Source organism: Carassius carassius, chromosome 4 (assembly GCF_963082965.1).
Source record: "Carassius carassius chromosome 4, fCarCar2.1, whole genome shotgun sequence".
NCBI lineage: Eukaryota > Metazoa > Chordata > Actinopteri > Cypriniformes > Cyprinidae > Carassius > Carassius carassius.
In genome coordinates, this window is record NC_081758.1 from 9,948,872 (window position 1) to 9,970,528 (window position 21,657).

Sequence of the window (21,657 nt, forward strand, 5' to 3'; positions counted from 1 at the left end):
AAACACAACAACTAGTAATAGGATTTATTGGCTTATCACGTGTGACCAATAAGTGGCGCTGTTACTAAATTTGTGTGGAATGGTCAGCGTGAGGTGACTATTGCACATACAAAGTTTGGTGTCAGTAAGTCAAAGCTTTGAATATATACAGCCTTAGAGTCATTTTGACACAGTGCTTAAAGTTCATAGTGGCGCTGTACGAAAACGGTTGCATCTATCGACACGAAATCCATATCTTTTTGTGAGCACAGTCTGAAGATGATTTAAACAAATTTTGGTGAAAATCGGACCAACGGTTGATGAGGAGTTCGAAAAAGTAGGTTTTAACTGAAAATTAAGATGGCGGACAGGAAGTTCGGCCAAATAAGGAAAACTTGGTATCTATGTTCTCGGCTTGACCCAAGGAATCTATTAAGACCAGCGGCAATATCCAGATTTATTCAAAAGTTATTAGACTTTTTGGAAATTGTTATAACTTTTGACCACTAGGTGGCGCTGTTTCAAAATATTTTGAGTACCTTCAGGGGATGGTGTTGTTGGCACATTCTGAGTTTCGTAATATTACACCAATGCATTTGTTTAGTATAGCATTTTATTTAAGAAAACTGCATTGAAGTCAATGGGAATTTCATGTTTTGTTCTATTATAGCACCACCAAGAGGCTCAGTCCCACCATTTTTTTAATGTGTCCTCAGAATGAGCCCATACATATGTGTGTCAATTTTAGTGAAAATATCTCAATTCACTTCAGAGTTATAGACATTTATATGAAAAAACACGTTAAAAATGACTGACACATGACTTTGATTGAATTTTACTACCCCTTACTATCAATATTTTCGCATTTGGGCATAAGCATATATCTATCGACCTATGTTTCCGAACTTCTGATGGTGGTTTCTTCTCGATCAGACAAGCGGTTTCGAAGATATAGCCAAATGGTTTTTAAGCACTAAATCACAACGCTACACAAACCGTAAGGCAAAACCTAGCATGTTTGGTATCGTAGGACTCGGTAAGGTTTCAGGAATCTAATTAGATGCGTCTCGTGAAGTCGACCACACCCAAAGTTATAAGCATTTAAAAAGATCACCACTAGGTGGCGCTGTTTCGAAACTTCTCACTCTCCTTCAGGACATTGTGCTGATGACCCATACCAAGTTTCGTAAATATCCGTTAAAGCGTTCTTAAAATACAGTATTTTAGCACAAAATTCAAAATGGCCGACAGTCAAAATGGCCGAAATGGTAAAATTGGATATCAGTCGACTCGGCATGTTTCCCTGAATCTAACATGACCAATTTTATAGCAAAAAGAGCAATTTTTCATATCTCCGGACCAGTAGGTGGCGCTGCGCCGAAACGCAGCATGTAGCCTCAGGTCATGCTTATTATGACATGTACCAAGTTTGGTCTGAATATGATAAATTATTGCAGAGATACAGCCTTATGACTGTTTTTGCAAGCTCTATGTAAAATTTGTTCGAGCATTTATCGAAAACAGTTTGACGATTCAATTTGAATTCCATAACTTTTGGTCAGCACTGCCTGAAAATGATCTGGTTCAACTTTCGTGTGAATCGGACAAAACGTCTAGGACGAGTTCGAAAAAGTAGGTTTTTCAAAAAATTCAAAATGGCGGCCATATTTCTATGACGGAAAATGACTTCATAGGGTGCAATCGAATCAGCATGAGCTCAGGAATCAGAAAAAAAAAGAATTTTGTTGATTGGCCTAACGGTTCAACCGATATTAACAAAACATAAGTGAAACTTTGGACAGTTGGTGGCGCTAGAGGGAATGTCTTAGACACACCAAAATCGTGTACTTAATGTTGGCACTGTCCTCTTTCAGAATGTCAAACCATTACAACTTTCCCGCAATCGGTTCTATGGGCTGCCATAGACTCCTAGTCGGAAGAATAATAAATATAGCTGCAAGCAGCAATTACGGGGCCAAGCACTCCACTGACAAATTTAGGAGCTAAGCATGGCATGAAGGACCACACCAAATGCAACAGTGAGCAATTACAGCAATTTAGGATGATTGTAATTGAAATGGCTGAAAAATCATAAATACAACCATTAGTTATATGATTAAATGGCTTATCAAGTTTGACCAATAGGTGTCGCTGTTATCAAATCAATTTGGTGTACTCTGTGTGACTTGTCAATGACACACACAAAGTTTGGTGTCAATATGCCAAAGCATTGCAGAGATACAGCCTCAAGTGTCATTTTGGCATGACGCCTCAAATTTGTCGCTGTGGTATGCAAAAACGGTTTTTGTCTATCGACACAAAATCCGGCATAAGCCAGGGAATATTTTGAGACCACTTTCATTCCAATAGACTAATGCATTAAAAAGTTATTAGCATTTTTAAAGAGTAATTATTCATGGTTAATGAATGATTTATTACTCTCGACCAATAGGTGGCGCTGGTATCAAATTCATGTGGCATGGTCAGTGTGACGTGACAATGACACATACAAAGTTTGGTGCAAATATGTCAAAGCTTTGAAGAGATACAGCCTCACATGCATTTTGGCACCCTTCCAGCAAATTTGTTGATGTGCTAAATGAGAACTGTTTCGTATATCGACACGAAAACCATAACTTTTTGCCAGCATTGTCTGAAAATGATCTGCCTCAAATTTGGTGAGAATCAGACTAACGGTCTAGGAGGAGTTTGAAAAAGTAGATTTTCAACATTAATCAAAATGGTGGACAGGAAGTATGGCCAATTTTCGCATAATTGGCATCGATGTTCTCGGCATGACCCAAAGAATATAGGGAGACCATTTTAATTTCAATAGTCTAATTTATTCAAGAGTTATTAGCATTTTTTTGATATTTCATTATAACTTTTGACCACAAGGTGGCGCTTCCACCAAACGTTTTGAGTACCTTCAGGGCATGGAGCCAAATATTTTTGTAATTTTTTTCGTAATGATACGATGCTGCGTTCAAAAAATACAGCATTTTAAAACATAATTCAAAATGGCTGACGCCTAAAATGGCTGACACGAGAAAATTGGATATCATTCGACGCAACATGACTCACTGAATCTAAAGAGACCAGTTGTGTGATTTTTGCCCAAACCATTCAGAAGTTATAAGCCAAAATATGCATTCTTCATATCTCCTGACCACTAGGTGGTGCTGCGTCGAAACACTGCAGGTAGTCTCAGTTCATGCTTGTTATGATACACAGCAAGTTTGGTCTCAATATGCCAAACCGTTGCCGAGATGTAGCCCCACATGCGTTTTTGCGTGCTTTTAGTCAAATTTGTTCACGTGTCATTCGAGAACGGTTGGACAAATCAACTTGAATTCCATAACTTTTTGCCAGCATGGTCTGAAGATGATCTGAGCAAATTCTCGTGAAAATCGGACTAACGAAAAAGTGAAAAGTAGGTTTAATGAACAATAAAATATAGCAAAAAAACTAAACCTTGCGATTTTTGAATTTTGGTGTTCATTCGACTTGGCATGTACCAAGGATTAACAGGAAAAAGTATTTTACTTTTCTGGCTTACAGTTCAAAAGTTACTAGCTTAGAAACATTTAATCTTTGGACAAGTGGTGGCGCTAGAGAGTTGGAGTCAAAGTCTCTAAACGTGCTGTGGGTAATGTTGATATTGTCCTCCATCAGTGTGCCAAATTAGCCTTTCGCCGGCCCCTCCCCCAAAACGGCCATTGTCCAATCACAGATCATAGCAACCGTTACTATGTGAGGCAGTTCCGACAAACTTTGACTCCAAGCAAGATGGTGAAGCGGTGCGCCCACGGCGTTTGTAAATCGGACACTAGAATAGAGCTGTAATCGGGCCTTAAAAGTTAGCCCGACAGATTTCGGCCAGAGCCAGACAAGTACATTTTGATTGACAGCTTTTTAAAAGCCCGAACTCGCTTACAGCCCGACATTGTTCAAATGTACGCACGCACTCAGCTCTTTTGCCTTTTGTCAAGAACGATTCATTTATACATGTTTTAACATAATTTATACATGACTAACATAATAGGCCACTTGGAAGTTTGAACAAAGAAATAAAATAAGTCCTCTGTGACATCGTAACATCTCTGAACTCTAAATAGCCCTAGGTATAGACTCATTTAGCCTATAAATAGGCCAACGCACCAATAAAAACGAGTCTTTCTTAAAAAAAATTAAGATAAATTCTAAATTAAGATGGGTATTTGGCAATAACGAAATTAATTAAGATAAAGACTTATTTGCTTCGCCATAGCAGCTGAAATTTAATAAAAGAATAATGCCAACATTAGCCTATATAGGCTAGCCTATATGTCTACATTATGCATTTAAGACTCAATTAGTATTTAGTTATCATTTTTAAAACCTTTACTCACCAAGATAATAAAAATAGCTACTCGCAATAGACAATAATAGACCATAACATATGAAAGAGAACTTTCCCGGCAGTGCAAGAGCATGACTGGTACACAAGGCTGTGCTGGTTGCATTTGAGGTACAGGTCATGGTGTTTCTCAGATTTCGCTTTTTTTCCCTCCACGGTATACTGTAACCCCTTTTGCCTCGATCTGGAGGATATCGCGGAGGTATTACTCCAAAAAAGGTCACTGACACGCACGGGTATACCTCTTCCCGTCATGACAATCTGTCGCGCTGGTCGTGTTTGACCATTTGTTTGTCGGAAGTAGCAACAGTAACTAAGGGGGGCGGGGCTCGGCGAAAGGCTAATTGCACAACTTTCCCGCAAGCGGTTCTATGGGCTGCCATAGACTTGCGGCGGAAGAAGAAGTATATAATAATAAGAATCCTAACGGATACAATAGGTGCCTACGCACCTTCGGTGCTTGGCCCCTAAAAATAAATAAATAAAAAACTGCCACGTTTCAACAGTTAAACTGAATTTTCCAGCAGAAATTTGACTCAAGATCTCTCTCTTTAAATGTATAAGCAAATCCTATTATATTCATATTTAATGAATCCTTAAGATAATTCATTGTATATTATAATACTATTTCTAATATCGCATCAACACCAAGATAATAAATAACTCGACAGCCGATCTAATTTCTTCCTTATAGAAGAGTGAATCACAAATGTTTTGCGAATCGACTCGACTGAATAAACAGAACCGAATCAAATAAACAATTCGTTGGTGAATCATATAAAAATATCACATTTCGTACACAAAAACAGAAGTGTAAAGAGTTTATCACAACCCATCGCACCTGCAACAGTTGTCCCACCTGTCGAGCTTATATGAATCTAAATAAAGAGGTCTGACCTTTTCTGTGCAGAAAAACAGACGTGCAAGGACCAGAGATACTGAATCAGTTACTTAAAACAACATACGCGGTGCATTTTATTGAATTAATGATTTTTATTTGCAGATGCCAAATATGTAAAACAAACTATTTGCATTCGTTAGGCCTTGACACATGCATGAAAGTTTGGTAGAGTGACACGAAAACAGCGCGTACCCAGCAGAAGCAGTTTGAGCTCGCGCCTAGCGTCCTTCTTGTCGCGGCGGAGCTGCCGCTCGATCTCACCGTGGATCCGACGCGCTTCTTTCGCCTCCTCGCTGAGGCAGCACGCGACGATGGGGTCCAGCGTCATGATTCTCCGCGACAATTTACAATTAGAAGTTTTTCAGCAATTCCATCGAATGCTGGCGTTCAGATAAAGCCAGAGAAAGCGTTTCCCTGCAGCGCGTTGAGGAAAGAACACAATCCACGAATCGTCATTTTATACACTAACGTAATATATCTACAGCGGTTGAAATTTTTTTACAGTTGAGCAAACCGTATTCAGCGTGTAGCAGAGGGTGAAATCCTGACGCGGTTTGTCTGTGTTTCATATCTCCATATCTGTGTTTCTTGGATTTAATAACTCCATTGCAGACTGTTTTATATTTGGCGTTCAAAATTGAAAGTCAGTACAACACCGTAGTTCCTCTTTGCATCGTACTAAAGTCCCCTGCCCATGAAGTAATTTAGTGGTTGTGGAATATTTGCATGAATGGTGTTGCCCCCGTGTTAAAGTCTCCACTCCGGGCGTGTTATCGCTGCATATGACCGAATTATTCCCTGGAAAGCCGTTTCCCAACAAAGTGAACGCTACAGGCGCACAGTCCACGCGTCTGGTGCGATTTTGTAGACTCTTATTGAGGTATTTTAATACTGTGACGCAATAGGGTTGTCCGATTCGCAAACGAATCATTCTTTTGACCCGGCTCTTTTTAACTGTTCGAACGAACCGATTTGCACGCGTGTCAATCAGTAGTCTGTAAGAACTTTGTTAGGAAACTGTTGGACGGGGACAGATTGTGGTTCCAAAATATGTACATTTTGTATGTAATTAAGCTCAATGTACCGGGAAATTATTTTGCTACAGAAGTAACGGTTAAAATAAGCAGATCATCTTAATCTGGTGTGATTCAAATGAATCGGTGTTTGAATTCGACTCAAAGCATCTTCCGAACCAAACGACTAGATTAAATCGTTCAAAACGTTAAACACCGGACGAAACTTCAGCCCTTTTCATGACCTAATTTCGATTTTTAGTTAAGATCATTAAGTATATTTTTATCTGGCTTCAAGATCAAGTGTATTATCAAAAATATAAACCCAAATCTCACACCTTTAACTTTGCCATGCAATTTAAATATTTATTGTTTTTAGTTGCTTTCATATACCGGTCCTATAAAACAATCGTAGAAGAAATGATTTTAACAACCTAAAGAAAAATCCGCTCTAATCAAATAATCAGATTTTTAGTACCAGTGTTACTTTATTATCCCTACTATTATGTTTTTAAATTTTTCTTTTAATTTTCTTGAAATGTTTTTGTAATTTTAGTCATATTTACTATTATTTTTAATGTCTATATGTAGAGTTTATATTTAGTTTAGTTAAGTTATTTTACACAGCATATACATGGCAACATAGCTATTTATTTTTTATTTCAGCTAATATTTAAGTAATTGAAATGCTTATTTTTATTAATTTTTGTTTTATATAACCTTGACTAGTACTTGTATGCACAACAAATAAGCTATTAGCCTTAATCAGTCCATTCCGTATTCTTCTATTAAGGGGGGATGTAATAGTAGAATTTATAGAAACATGATTTGATAAATAGTAAAATTGTGCTAAGAATGTAAAAGTAACGACAGACCTTTCTCTAAACTAGCAGAAATTAAGAAGTGCATCTACTTTGTTAAGGGCATACCCCCGCTCTCTGTCACAAGACACATTTACTACATCTCTAAAGAACAAGCCATTCAATTGCTTATGTCTCTTTTGATAGACATTCATTCCAAAAGCACCACAACCAAAGCAAATAAGTCACAGATGCAGTTTTAGTAAAAGGTGGCACCGAATTTTTTTTTTTTTTTTAGATTTGCAGCACATTCTACAAAGACACTAGAGGAGACAGAAAGAAAGAATGATACGACAACATGGTAGAGATCTGCAACATTTGTATTTTTTTTAACAGAGCTTTTATTTCCCCCCAACTGTGAAGAGAAAGACCCATCTAAAATGGTAAAAATGCTTACAAACAGACATACAAAATAAGCGCAAGATTTAATGGATCCCAATGTCAATGGGGTATTAATGGTCAATCAATCTTCTGAAGTTTTACGAATCTGAAAATCGGGTTGAGCAAAAAACAACAACAAAAAAAAAAGCGATAAATCCCTTTCCCACCCTGAACACCCCCATTTTTCAAATCAAAATAGATGCTCATCCTTTAAATAAAAATGTACTGATATTAAAACTTTAAAGAACTGAAGTGAATATTTACACTTTCCCCAAAAAGTCTCATCATGAAGAAAACAAGATATTGAAACAAATTCATTGGCAAAAACCACTTATAAGATTACGTTCTGCATGTTGCACAAATTAAGCACGCAGCTCTGGTAAGTAAGGCCAACAGCGGACTTCACAGATGGGCTCCCTTTACTTACAAAACAGTACAATCAATAATGTTAAAAAAAATCACGTGCAGAAAGAAAAGTTAAAGAAATATGCTTTTGAGAAAACCTTCCCCTCAAATATGTTGTTTAAAAATATTGTTAGGAGAAATGGCAGGGATCACATCTACCCAAGAAGCAGAGGAATGTAGGATCTGAAAACAAGTTGAAGTGAATGGGTATGGCAGTCTGGCTTCGATCTCCACCCTCTAGAAGAACCGACCCGAGTACTGCTTCACGCTGAAAGAGGAAATGACACGGTTGAGACGAGAGACAAAATCCCATCGTGCTGGGACAGTTGAGTCAGCGGCCAAGAAATGTATAATCTGGATATGCTGTTACAATAAACAACACAAAACAAACTGTATAGCATTCTAATAACGTTAATACAGTATTCACATATAGCAGGAGTACATCATCTGGTTTATATCACTCAGTGTACAAAAGATAATTAAACAAGCTGACTTACTATTGTAGGTTTACTTATAATAGCATGCAACGGGTTTTAAAGTCAACATGAAATAGCACTACTTACCCATTTTTTATTTCATATTTTCTTTATTATTATATTTTATTTTGAGTAAAATTAAGAAGCTCAAATTAGTTGGGGGTTTTCTTCTATTGTTTTGATATTTTAGCAGCAATGCATTAACTTACATGCTACAATCTAGCCGTTTTAAAACACATTAATACTTCATAAGAAATGCATCCAGTTTGAAAGCTAGCCTAATTATACAGGGCTTTCTTAAGTCAGTTTTGAAAATATTTATCCCCATATGAATAATGGTAGAAACTTGAAAACTGGTAAACATTTTGGATCACTGCCTCCCATCTTGGTTACACTCACATGACATTGCAGCAGTATGAAAAGGAGGAAATCACAGTGTTATTGACAGAATAACATACGTAGTATTAATTAGTTCATAAGCTTCAATTGACACAAACAATGAAGAATATGCAGTTTTATTTTATATTTGATTACTTTGATTTTTTTTTTTGTATTTATGTAGCAGACCTACCTGAAAGCATGGTTCATTTAATTTGTATGTTTTTTCCATTATTTATTTATTAATTGTTCTATTATTTTTGTCCAATTGCTTGTAATTATTTTTGTTATTATTTTGATATAGACAGTTTACACGTTTTTTTAACAAGCTTGAGAACTGTACTATTATATCAAAATTTATTGCGAGAATTCTTTAAAAAGTCTTCAAAAGACATTTGAGTTATACTGTCGACTCCCATTGTGCAACAATTGAATCGTTCTTAATAAGGCCATTCATTTACATCAATTCAGAAAGTGAATAGAGATCAATTATGATTTCATGTTGACTTTAAATTGAACAAAGTGACTTATTAACTGTATACCCAAAACAATAAGGTGAATAATAGGAGGGTTTCATTTGCATGAGGATATCATAATAGCATGTTACAGAATGCATTTTGCATTAGAAAGCAGTCACGCTGGTATGTTACAGTAGAAAGGCTGGTTTATGGTCTGTTTGCCCATGCTACAGCAGAGAGACAGAGCATAAGCCAGCTCTGGCATGGTCAGATGAGTTCAGATGTTAGTAAGAGTAGGGTAAACTGGCAGGCTTCTTCAGTGAGGGTGGGTGAAATGTGTTTGAGGGTGGGGGCAGATGATGCTGGGCCTGTGCTGTAGGGCAGACTGTGATTTGTTGTCACTTAATCTAACTAACAACAACAAAATCACAAGTCTTCCACACAGAAGCAAGCCAGCGTTCACTCCACTCTCCTGGGTCCCACTCATTTGCCCCTTGGTAAATTATATTTGGATCTGATCCCAAATGAAACTAATAAAACAGACCCTTTTGTACACATTTCACAAAAAAAGAGGAGAAAAAAAAAAGGCAGAAAAAAAAAACCTGAAGTTGGAAGCTGTTAGGTCAGGCAAAGAGAAATGCATGAAACAGCATTCAAATGTATATGATGTATACAGAAGCATTTTAGTTCCAAATAGTAAGCAAAGAAGGGCAATTGGGATTAGCAGTTTAGCATCTGTATTTTCACCATAATAAAATACAAGACTTAACTCAGGAAAATGTAATTTGTCTGGTTATCTTGTGTCCAAAACAGGTATGACAAGATAAACTGGGTAAATATCTTTGGGATATTGGAAATAGAGATTCTTATTCAGAATCGGTTCTATAAGGATTGTTAAATGAAATTGTTAAGGAACCGTAATGGCTAAGTGGATTCAGGGCCCACACTGAATCTCACTGGGCCAAAAAACTGTCACACCTGGTTAGCACACATGATGGTTAGGAGTCAGGATGGGGTTGTGTTAAAGTGCTGGAATAGGCGATAGATTCACCTGTTCTGTAGGAGATACTGGGCGTTCTGAATCTGGTCCTGTGTGCCTGTGATGGTAATGATCCTGTCCTCTGAGCCCTCCAGAGGCTCATCGATTTTGATAGATGCTCCCGACTCATGACGGATCTGCTTGATCCTCTGGCCGCCTTTTCCAATGATAGAGCCAGCCAGCTAAAACAAGACAAAGTAACATTTCAGTTATAATGTCTACTTTGCTTTTATACCAAAGAGGTTTTCTTTCTGCTAAAGCCCAAGGTATCTTTTGGTTTATATGTGTACGCTAAGGCACGTGTAAAGTTTATTGCCATATACAATCCATTTTACAAATATGTTGTGTCATATTGCACTCACGTCTTTAGGGATAGTCACTTGTGTTGTAATAACGGGCCCACCAATGTCACTGTAAGATCCTCGACCACCTGATGAAATAAACATCTTACTGTGATTCAGCCAATGCCTATATATAGGCCTCTCATTCACCCTCTTATACAACCTTCATTAATATATATAATCCATAATCAGAATATTTCTGACACACTCACCAGATTGGTAGGGCTCCCAAGAAGAATTATTGTCTTCAGATGAAACAAGGAAAGAAAATGGAAAAAGTGATCAAGATCTCAGAGCTACGACAGTAAAGGATAAAGAGAGAGAAAAGCAGGAAATGCTATACTATTGAGGAGTGCAGTGCTCCGTTTGACTGGAGGTAACCTTGAGCTAGCGTGTGTGTGTGTTTGTGTGTGTGCAGATGAAGAACACTCACCATATCCACCTCCACTCTGTGTACAACCATGGGGGAAAGAAAAAAATAACATGGGAGTCAATTCAGAGAGCACAAGCGTATACTCAAAGCACATTCTACATGGATTGCCAATTCTTTAATCTCCCAATCTGACTCGAAACAACGAAACAAACAAAACGAGGATATGCAATAAAGGGGTTTTAGGTCACTGCTTCGCACCACACACCAAGCACTCCTTAACAGCTGTAAAATCATTGGCTTACTGATTTTTTTTTAAACTGTTGCAACAGAGATATGATATTAACAATTAGACACATTTACCCCCAACAGCCTTCATTTTTTTAAAATGCAAAGTATATAATATTTATTATAAATAAATAAATCTAATTTATTCAATAAAAATGTTTGTCACTGATATCATAGTTTTCTCTTTAGAATTTAGGAAGAACCGTGGCCTTCATGGGTTTTCATGAGATTGAATAACTGGTGCAGGGGCTCAGCAGAGCACACTGGCTATTTTACAGCGACTTCTTTTCAAGATTTTAGAGTCTAAACTAACTGTGTGTTAATTAGAATTCGACGTTTCCTCTATGTGGACAGCGTCAGGCTTGCCATCTTCTAGAATGCTCAACATACTCAGAGCAGCAATGCCCAAAGTTCACCGGCGAGTGTGATGGCTTTCACCTACGTATTTAACTGGCTCCTTGGTAACCAAGGCAACAAGTGATTCAAAAATCTGTTGCCAAGCAACAGCAGGCCAAACCAGTGCACTAGGCATAAGAGCTCCACGTATGCATCCATTACACTGTCACTTCAGACAGAAAGAAAGCCATTCCACTTTTTTTTCTGAAAGTGCCCATTAATGAAAAAAGAAAAAAAAAAATAATAATAATAATAATAAATATATATATATATATATATATATATATATATTCTTCACAACGATGGGTGACCATTAAGTGATACATTTTAAATGCTGCAAAAAATTTAAATTCATATTCAGATGTTGATTTCTGCTCACCATGCTCTCGTAGCGGTCTCCAGGTCGCCCCCTTCGGTCACTGCTTACAGGAAGAGAGATGTGCTTAATTTTATATGCTCCTATCGGGTATGCTTCTGAAAGCTCTGAAATAACCCAACAACCCGAGGAGCCAAAAAACTTAAAAGGCTGATTATTTAATCATTATTTGCAATATCAATATTTGCCGATTAAGACCAAAAATGGCACAATACAAACAAAGCACTGAATAGAGATTACATATGAAGGAGTATTATCACATTAAAACTGACAGCTCTATAAGTGAGACAAATCCAGCAAATACTCACTATGAATGAGACTTTAAATTGGAAATGTATTTTATAGAAAGATATATATATACACACTAGCTTTTAAGACAGACACAACAAACCTATCTTGAGTCCTGTTGCTAGTAAAACTCAACAAAATCACTTTCACTTCAATTAGATTTCAGTTAAATCTACAGCTTATCAGATTACTTACTTTGGTCTGTCATCCATATTGCCGTGATAGCTCTGGTGGGAAAATCGATCACCTCTGGAAACAAAAAGTCATGTAATCAGTTATTACTTTCCTACTGCACAAATTAAGTTCTATGCTAATGATTCATAAATATACTAGATATGACAGTGAGAGAACTCCCAATAACTGCACTGATTCCCTCATTAATATCATTCAACAATATCAACAATTACACAAAAACATTAAATAATAACAGCTGTGAAAATATAATAAAAAGGCACCTGATTGCAACATTTATAAAACAGAAAAAGAATGTGGGAACTAAAAAAAGAAATAAAAAGTTACAAACAAACATACTAAAACAACAGTTATTATTATCATTGATGCCCCTATTGAAAAAAAAAAAAAAACTCACTATGGGTTGTAGAAATCAATTCAGCTACATTCTCTTACCCTCCTCTAGGTGGTGGTGGTGGAGGCAGAGGCAGATTTCGGGCCCTACTGCCCCCACGTCCTCCTCTCCCTGGTGGGGGTGGAGGTGGTCCACGACGAGGGCTCATATCATCATAATCCCGTCTGGATGGAGGCATGGGACGACCTCCACGGCTAGGAGGCATACGATCGAATCCTCCTCGGCCTCGCATTGGGAACCCACCCATAGGCCGTCGCCCTCTTTCTTCATACAACATAGTGAAGCCGCCATAGTCATAGGTCTCATCATAAAAGTTTGGGTCATAGGGCTGGGCTCGACCTTTAATGGGAGCCTACAGATAATGCAGGACAAATTTAAGTTCTATTTACAAACCAACAAGAACCTTTGGATGTTTATACAATGTCCTCATATCTCTCCACCAGTATGTTATCGTCTCACCTCTGAAATCAGCTCTAGAATGACCTTGATGCACTCAATCACCCGCTCGGGTTTTCCCCCGACTAGCACTACACGGTCAGTGGAGTGGGGGCAACATTCCTGGAAGAGCTTGATTGTAGTCTGGGTATTCTTAAAAATGAATTACCAATTTCTCATCATCAGGAAAATTTGAAGATGTTTTTTGTTTGCTGGTGAAGCTAGTTTAAAATGTTAAGCTACCTAGTTACTAACTTTGCGATACGTGTTATTTTTAGTACTTTGCTCACCTCTCTTAGTTCCTTGATCTTGGCACCTTTGACTCCGATAATGCCTCCAGCCAAACTCTGATGAATCAGCAGCCGCAGCTCACAGTCAAAGTCAGTCCCGCTGTAGTGCTGATACTGCCAAACATACAGAGTAAAGGAACATTTAAGGACACTTGCAAACCAACAGACATTTTATCACATCCACAATGAAAACTATGATACTTCATGATATATTTTTTTCAGAATTATAAAAAAATATGAATGGCTTTAATATGAAATAGATTTTTTTCAATTTAATGTACCTTTGCCATGTAATTAAATGTTGAAATACTCAAAATCTCCAAATCATATGCATTTAAAACAACTTTTAGAATAGACTAGAATGCATATGGCCTCAGAGATCACATATGGCCTCAGAGACAACATATGTACTAAATTACAGTATATGTATACAAAACACTGATTCTGATTTAACGGTGTCTTTAAGGCCTTCAATACTGGCTTTTGTTTGCTCACCTCCTCCAGGGTAGGGATGATTTTCAGCAGTATCTCACCAATGGTCTCTATATCTGCACTCACACTCAGGATACTGTAGCAGCACATCAAGCCAAATGAAAGACAAAAGCAAAACAAACGGATATAAAACTTTAGTTGCTGAGCCCTGCTGCATACCACAAAGCAATGAAGAAGGGGGAAATAAGACTTTGAATCAAAAGAAAGCAAATTAAAAAGAGGACTGCTGAACACATGTTTTAAATCTTCTAAAACTGGACTGAGATTCGGGCAACTGACATGCACTCAGTTCTCGCACATTCAAATAATACAGGCCTTGAAGAGATGGGCGATAGTGGGAGGGCTGAGACTGAACAGGCACTGTGCGGCTAAACGAACCAAGAGAGAGAGAGCAAGACAGGCCTGCTTACCACTATCCCACCACCAGAACATTTGGGGGAGAAAGTAAAGAAATACTAAAAATAAAGACTAAAGTCTCTTGCAAATCACTCAATGTTGGCATCAGCAAGTCACATTCTCTCAACAACGAGAGAAACCAAACCAGAAACTAACAGAAAAAGCAAAAGAACAAGGCGAAGGGGAAGGATGATAGATTTTTTGCAGATAAAGAGCCTGAACGCATGTGGACTAGGAGAGAAAGAAAGAAAAAACAAGGGGAAGGAAATGTAGCACCAGAGGAAAATCAGACAACAGTGATGAGTGACAGAGAGGGCCGCGCCATGGCGCAAGCTCAGAATCATGGACAGTGATGTTGGGAACAGTGAAGGAGGGAGGGCTCAGGGGTTGGGGGCAACAAGGACAGAGCGAAAAGAGATGGGCTTCTTCACAATTCACCATCAGTATCATCAACAGATGAAAATAATCATCCAAACTAGGATTGGGCAGTATGATGCATAGGATGTGATAACTGGTAGTTATTTTGCTATTACCGTATTTTCCGGACTATAAGTCGCACTTTTTTTCATAGTTTGGCTGGTCCTGCGACTTATAGTCAGGTGCGACTTATCAAAATTCATTTGACATGAACCGAGAGAAATGAACCAAGAGAAAACATTACGTCTACACTGAGCAGCATAGAGCGCCCTCTCGCACTGTAGAAGGTAATGTTTTGTCTTGGTTCTTGGTTCTAAATAAATACAACTTATAGTTCAGTGCGACTTATATATGTTTTTTTTTTTCTCGTCATGACGTAGTCTTGGACTGATGCGACATACTCAGGTGCGACTTATAGTCCGAAAAATACGGTACATGTTATACATATATATTTGAAGATACTTCAAGGAGTAATGCATAATACTAGTGATGCACCAAAAATAATTTTATACCAAAATAATAATTAAATAAAAAATAAATAATAAACATTTTGATTTAGACAATAACTGAAAATAAGGATCATGTACCGGTAATTAAATTTGGGTAATTAAACTCTTTATGCTGTTCTCATTTGATTGATTAAACCAGTCATCGTAAAGTTATTCGTAAACAAAAAGATTTATATTGATACATTATTTTTGGTTACTCCACCCCAAAATTAAAATTTTGCCATTTATCACTTACCCCCCATGTTGCTCCAAACCCATAAAAGCTTCATTAGTCTTGAAAACTGGGAGACCTGTGACTGTTCCATTGACTGCCAAGTAACTTACACTATCAAAATCCAGAAATGTATGAAAAACGTCATCAGAATAGTCCATCTGCCATCAGTGATTCAACCGTAACATTATGTAGCGACAAGATTACTTTTTGTGCATGAAGAACAGCGTAACTTTGTGGCACGGCTGACTCAGAAGAGCCTATGCTGCCTGCGTTCAGATAATAATCTCCAAAATGGTGATAAGGTGATGTGGAGAGAAACAGATGAGAGGAATTGTTGCATATACAAAAAGTATTCTCGTCGCTTCACAATGTTACGGTTGAATCACTGATGACAGATGGACTATTCTGATGACGTCTTTCATACTTTTCTGGACTTTGACAGTGTAACTTAGCAGTCTATGGGACAGTCACAAGCCTTGCGGTTTTCATCCAAAATGTTTTAAATTGTGTTCTGAAGATGAACGAAGACGGGTTAGGAACGACATGGAGGTAAGTGATTAATGACAAAATGTTCATTTTGGGATGGAGTATGCTTTTAAGCACACTGCTTAAATTCAAGCAGTATATTCAAGCAGTATTTCAGGTTGCTGAAATGTAGGTGCATCACTACAAAATACAGAAACGAATGCAACATTTTGCTTTTTGTAGTTATTGAGAAATTATGCAACTTCTCTCATTAACATTGACTTAATTTGATATGTGGTCACAGGTGTGCGTATAAATGCATATAGTTTTTTTTAAATAATATTCGTTTATTTATTTAGAGTCTTTCATTTGACATGTGCTAAATCTTTCTTTTGCTTTCACACTTAAGTTATAAATAACTTGATATTTTGGTTTCATAATAAGTGAAATAAAAAGCAACTTTAATTTAGAACTCATTTAAAGGGGTCATTGGACGCCAATCTCTTTTCACAAGTTGATAGGATTCTTCAGGGTCTTTGGTTAAAATTTCTCAATGGTAGTGTAAAACAACACAGTTTTCACCCCGTCAAAAACAGCTCTTTACAAAGCAAGCTGCAAATGAGCTCGGACTGCACTGCCCCTCTCTTCCGAGCCGCTCTCTGAGATGGTAAACTTTAGCTGCATTCATTGTGAAACTTGCAAACTAGCATGTTATTAGGAAAGGCGGTTTGCAAAGATTCATTAAAAGAAACCCTTACTCTCACTTCTTCTGGAGGTGAAGCTCCATCTCGTATGATTTGCGTGAAGATTACGAAGATACACATTTAGGTAGATCAGGGGCGCATTCCCTTCAGAAACAAAGGGTAAGCCACTGCGACTTCAGCGGCTCAGATGTCGGGAGTACATGACGACTGCTATGTTCGTTATTACATTAAGAGCCATTCTCGTCTACATCTGCTCTGGCGTTGAAACAATGGCAGACTAATGACAGCTCACTCAGGGTGGGTCTAAGGTAAAACACCAGTTCAGACTGTGCTTAATCGATTGTTTGATTGATTTGAGAAAGAGGAAATGATTTAATGAGATAAAAAAAATAAAAACCACTGGGTTGATCTTTATCAATATAGGGTGGTTGTGCACACACACTGCCAACACACATTTCAGTTCAAACAGCTTGTACAAGTTCATGTCGCATCTGATGACCCCTTTAAGTATAAGAAGAACTACTGCGTGGTTATATAATAATTTTTTTTTGCACCAAAGTAATATTTTGGTCATACCACCCACCCCTAATCCACACACTTCATTCAGCAGAGACTAATATGAGTGAGGTCTCTCCCCATCTGAAAAGTGATTATCTACAATTCTGTGCGATAAAGAAAGTTTGCAAATTATATTCAAAGTCTTAATGGGGGTGTTGGGGGAGGAGAGAAGACATATATATATTATATATATAAATATATATGAAAAAAAATAGAAAGTCAAATGGAACAATACACGTTTCTTAAAAGGGGAGGTGGACTATATGTGTGAAAATGTTCAAATGAAACAGAAGGCAGGTTATCAAAGACATGTGTTCTCTTTCTAATCAGGCAGTGAGGCAATAACTGGTGGGACATACCGCTCTGGGCCACTGCTGTCTGGGACTGATACACTGGCATTGTACTGCATTGGTCGTGGAGGTTGGCATTGGGCAAGGGCATTCAATCACATGATGTCAAGTAAGGTGCCCATTTAAGGAGGGGCACATTTATGGGCGGGGCCAACCGGGGTGTCAGGTGGGCGGGCGGGCGTTCAGGGGCGGAGGTTGGGCCAACATCAAGGTGGGCAACGCAGGAGGGGCAAGTCGATCCAGTACATGGGCAATGAAGGAAGGTGGCCAAAAACAAAAAAAGTAAAGGAGAGGGAAGAGGGGGAGAAGGAATACATTTTTAATTGAATACAAGGCTATACTCAATCTACTGTCCAATTTTCTTTTTTTGTAGAGACTTTGCAATAAATGCACAAGAAACAGGGCTTAACAGATCTGAAGAGTTTCTAATGCAGAACCACTGGGCAACAGTGGTTCACACAGGGCTATGGGTCAGCTCAAGAGTCAAGACATCTGTAATTGAGTTTTCAGAGTGGGGGAGAGTGAAAGAGAATGCCTTCAAGAACAAAGTCAAGAAGTACTTCCCCTTTAATAAACATTGTCAAACACTCACAAAATAGCCTAATTTCAGAGTGCTTGTCTGTCCAAATGAGCCAACCTATAGCTACAAAATGGAAGATCTGCCCTCAAGATCAAATGCATAAAAATCTTTGCAGGATTTTAATGGGATTACAATGGACGGATTGGTGTCATGAGTTTTGATTTGTGGGATTTCAAATCGGACTGATTTGTGTTTTTGGCTGAAATGCTCATGAAAACAACTGTTCGATTTAAAAACCGCTGTCAAAAGTCTTGTTAAAAACTGACAATTAGAGAACTTTGCTTAAAGGTTAATAATAAGCATGGAGCATGGTCTTAATACTCACATCTGTACGTAAGGCTTTAATATTCTTGCCTCCTTTTCCAATCACAGCCCCTGCATTCTGAAAGCATAAAACGACACTGTTAAAAATGTCACCAATATCGAAGAAATGGAGAAGCAAAGTGCGTATGTATGGCTTTACTCACTTTGCTTTGGAGAAGCACCCTGAGCTCTACCAATTCATCTGTGTTGCGGGAGCGTTTGAATGCCTGTTCCTCATCCATGTCCTCAGCAGGGCGCTTGCCTGAGGGAACACAAATCTGGCACGTGAGCCTCAACAACAATTACGAAATTCCTGTTTATCAAATTGCTTGTTCTGTGAAAATGCCAATGCGGAATTCAAAACATAACCAGTCACTACTTACTGAAGTTCTTCACAAAATTTGAGGACTTAAAGAAAGCCATTTAACAAATAACTGTCTATCCAACAAAAAAAAATGAAATGTTAAAATCCCAATTTATGAACTTACAGTGGAGCATAAGGAGGCCAAAAGAGAAAATGCTTCTCTATTGCTTTTTTCTAATTTAACTCAATCTTTCATTTAAACATTGTTACTTGGGGGGAATATATGTTGAGCTGAAAGCTAAAGCTTTGAATAAGTACAGTCAATCACTTTTCAGATGTTCCAAGACCCAACAAATGCCAATTCAACATGTTCAACAGGTGAAAACCAGCACCAATCAATCCCAAAATTCAAAGACAGGAGTAAAACACTGATAAGACAAAAACTGTGTAATATTGCCATTTGGCCTTTAGTTACAATTCCACAAAGATATTAACAAAAAAACTACTTTCAAATACGAGGCCGCAGAAAAATGGACAGACACAGTTGAACCCTACTCAAAGACTATACGTTACCGTTAGTGTCAGTGTTACTGAAAGCGGTGTCTTCTTCCTGCTTAATTTCTATCTCCATTGTCTTCAGCCAGCAGTGAAACTGGAATAGGCTGTCCTCGACGGGTAACTCTAAGAGACATAGCATTTTGAGCGTTAAAACAATGCAGAAACTACACTACCTTTAAGGTCACAATGAAATCCAAGTTATACTGAATAAACGTTCCTGATCTTAAGGTAGAGAATGTATCAATGCATGTTATTCAAAAAAAAAATCAATTCATAGTTGTTCATCAAAATTTAACAGCTTGCTCCATATCAGACTTTCAGCTGATGTCAACAATGCCTCAACACCTGTCAGCGATTCTCAACAGGTTTTGATTCAGTTGGCATTTATGTTTTTTTTTTTTTTTTTTATTCAAAACCTAAACACAAGTCCTTAAAATCAAGGACTGAAATATATTGCCTTTCCGAAGAACTACATAGCCACGACAATATACAAAATTATTAACATGACGATGTAGATGCAGAAGAGAGCGTGAACTAAATGTTATATTATTATTAGCCATATCGCCAAGTGACAAATTTGTGCTTGAATACAGGAGAGTTTGATTGGACTAATGCCCTTTGACATCAACACAAAAGACAAGCCTGTCTGTTTATTCTGTCATCCAAACTATACATGATTAGTTTAATCATTTCATCATTTCCCAGAGCAGACCAGCAACCCACCAGCTGAAAACCACTGAAACAGTGACAACTTTTCACAATCCAATCATTTCCAGATTAATAAAATCAGGTCCTGACTCCTGTCTAACATTTTGGTCTTGTTCACTCTAAAACATTATATTAAAAAGCCAAACAAGTCTGTGCCTGTACCATGGGACAGTATTAGAAGACAATACTATGATACTGAATATGACCATTTTCATGCACAATGGTTTTTACACAACACTTAAAAGAAAATATTTTCAAAACATTGTAATATACTACGGTACATTTTGTAAGCATGATTTTTTTTTCTTGTTTGACACGATAATATATCTTAAGAATACGGTACTTTAAAAGCAAATTCAAAATACAAACAAAAACAGGATATACAAGAAAGAATTATGTATATTAATAAAACAAAAAGATGAGCAATTACAAGACCATTCAAATGCAAACTGCATATATTTCACCCGCGAAAGCACAATTGTCAGTATTTTAATTACTAAATGAGACATAACGTTATCTAACGTTTACATGTGTTCTATATTATAAGAGCTAGTTTAGGGCTGTGTCAAGGCCCAGTGTTTCAAAATGGTGCGCGAGTAGCATTTAGCCTGCTAGCCTTTCATATACGGTTACCAAAACAGTACAAGCCTTCATTAACTGACAACACAGCTGCATCTACTGCACTTCACAAAAGAAACACATGTCAATTTCGCGGACTATAACGAGAACATATGTGTAAAAATTAACATAAATGACATTTCTTTTTCTGCGCTTGCGATCTGTGGACACAAAATGGCTTGTTTTCTGGCTTCACTCTTATTGCGAGCAAAATGACAACGCGGGGGTTGGTTAGTCCATTTAATGTAGTAATTTATAAACAGTTTGCGTCTGTGTGCGAGTCTTTCCTTCGGTTAGAGAGTAGGGAAACGACCCCTACACAGTGATGACTGGTTCGTATGAGCAGCAGGAAACTCCATTTTGAGAATTGTTTTACGTTACCTTAGCAAGCTAGCTGGCTAATTTACAGCATATCGACGCATTTAATTTTCTAAGTAACGCTCGACACTTCTGTTACTTATTATTCCCGGAAATAAGTACAGTTCTAAAATGAGATGCCTTTGTAGTAACAGGATTCAAAATATTTAACAAACCTGCAGGCAGCCTTTCCGTCACACCGACATTCGCCCTAAAATTCTGCGCCTTCTACCTAGATTTCATTGTAGGTTCACGTGCATTTTTTTTAGCTCCGTGATTGGCTATACCTGAATTCATACGTGCGGCTGTATTGGTCAAAATGACTGTCAATATAAAATCTAAGAATCTAATTGGGTAAGTGGGCTGTCAGCGATGTAATGTTGCCCCGCCCCTCAGCATTCGCTCACATTGGTTATCGTCATAGCAACTGAGAAGCGCTCTTTTATCTTGAGTTTGAAAGATATT

The 21,657-nt window shown here is 37.7% G+C and overlaps 2 protein-coding genes across 8 annotated transcripts in view; both read right to left on the bottom strand.

Annotated features, from left to right (window-relative positions):
* Window positions 1–6,158, bottom strand: part of LOC132133557 (guanine nucleotide-binding protein G(q) subunit alpha-like) — a 28,839-nt gene extending 22,681 nt beyond the window's left edge. Inside the window, exon 1 of the mRNA XM_059546438.1 lies at window positions 5,472–6,158. Within this exon, the coding sequence (XP_059402421.1) occupies window positions 5,472–5,607 (136 nt within the window). The 5' untranslated portion in view covers window positions 5,608–6,158. The remainder of the gene's footprint in view (window positions 1–5,471) is intronic.
* A 1,296-nt stretch (window positions 6,159–7,454) lies between these two features.
* On the bottom strand, window positions 7,455–21,506 carry hnrpkl (heterogeneous nuclear ribonucleoprotein K, like). Of its 7 annotated transcripts, none has more exons than XM_059546456.1 (16): window positions 21,369–21,504; window positions 19,525–19,632; window positions 18,812–18,909; window positions 18,670–18,726; window positions 17,774–17,817; window positions 14,155–14,227; window positions 13,660–13,773; window positions 13,394–13,522; window positions 12,976–13,286; window positions 12,544–12,597; window positions 12,064–12,103; window positions 11,064–11,079; window positions 10,843–10,875; window positions 10,652–10,719; window positions 10,302–10,471; window positions 7,455–8,206 (listed from the first exon to the last, which is right to left on the bottom strand). In XM_059546456.1, exons 2-16 carry the CDS (start codon window positions 19,580–19,582, stop codon window positions 8,176–8,178), a joined length of 1,296 nt encoding a protein of 431 aa, XP_059402439.1. In that variant the 5' UTR covers window positions 19,583–19,632; window positions 21,369–21,504; the 3' UTR covers window positions 7,455–8,175. The 7 variants fall into 7 exon arrangements, with proteins under 7 accessions (XP_059402439.1, XP_059402431.1, XP_059402447.1 ...); XM_059546448.1 differs by having other exon boundaries at window positions 12,064–12,106; XM_059546464.1 differs by lacking the exon at window positions 10,843–10,875 and having other exon boundaries at window positions 12,064–12,106; window positions 21,369–21,505.
* Window positions 21,507–21,657: the final 151 nt, after the last annotated feature.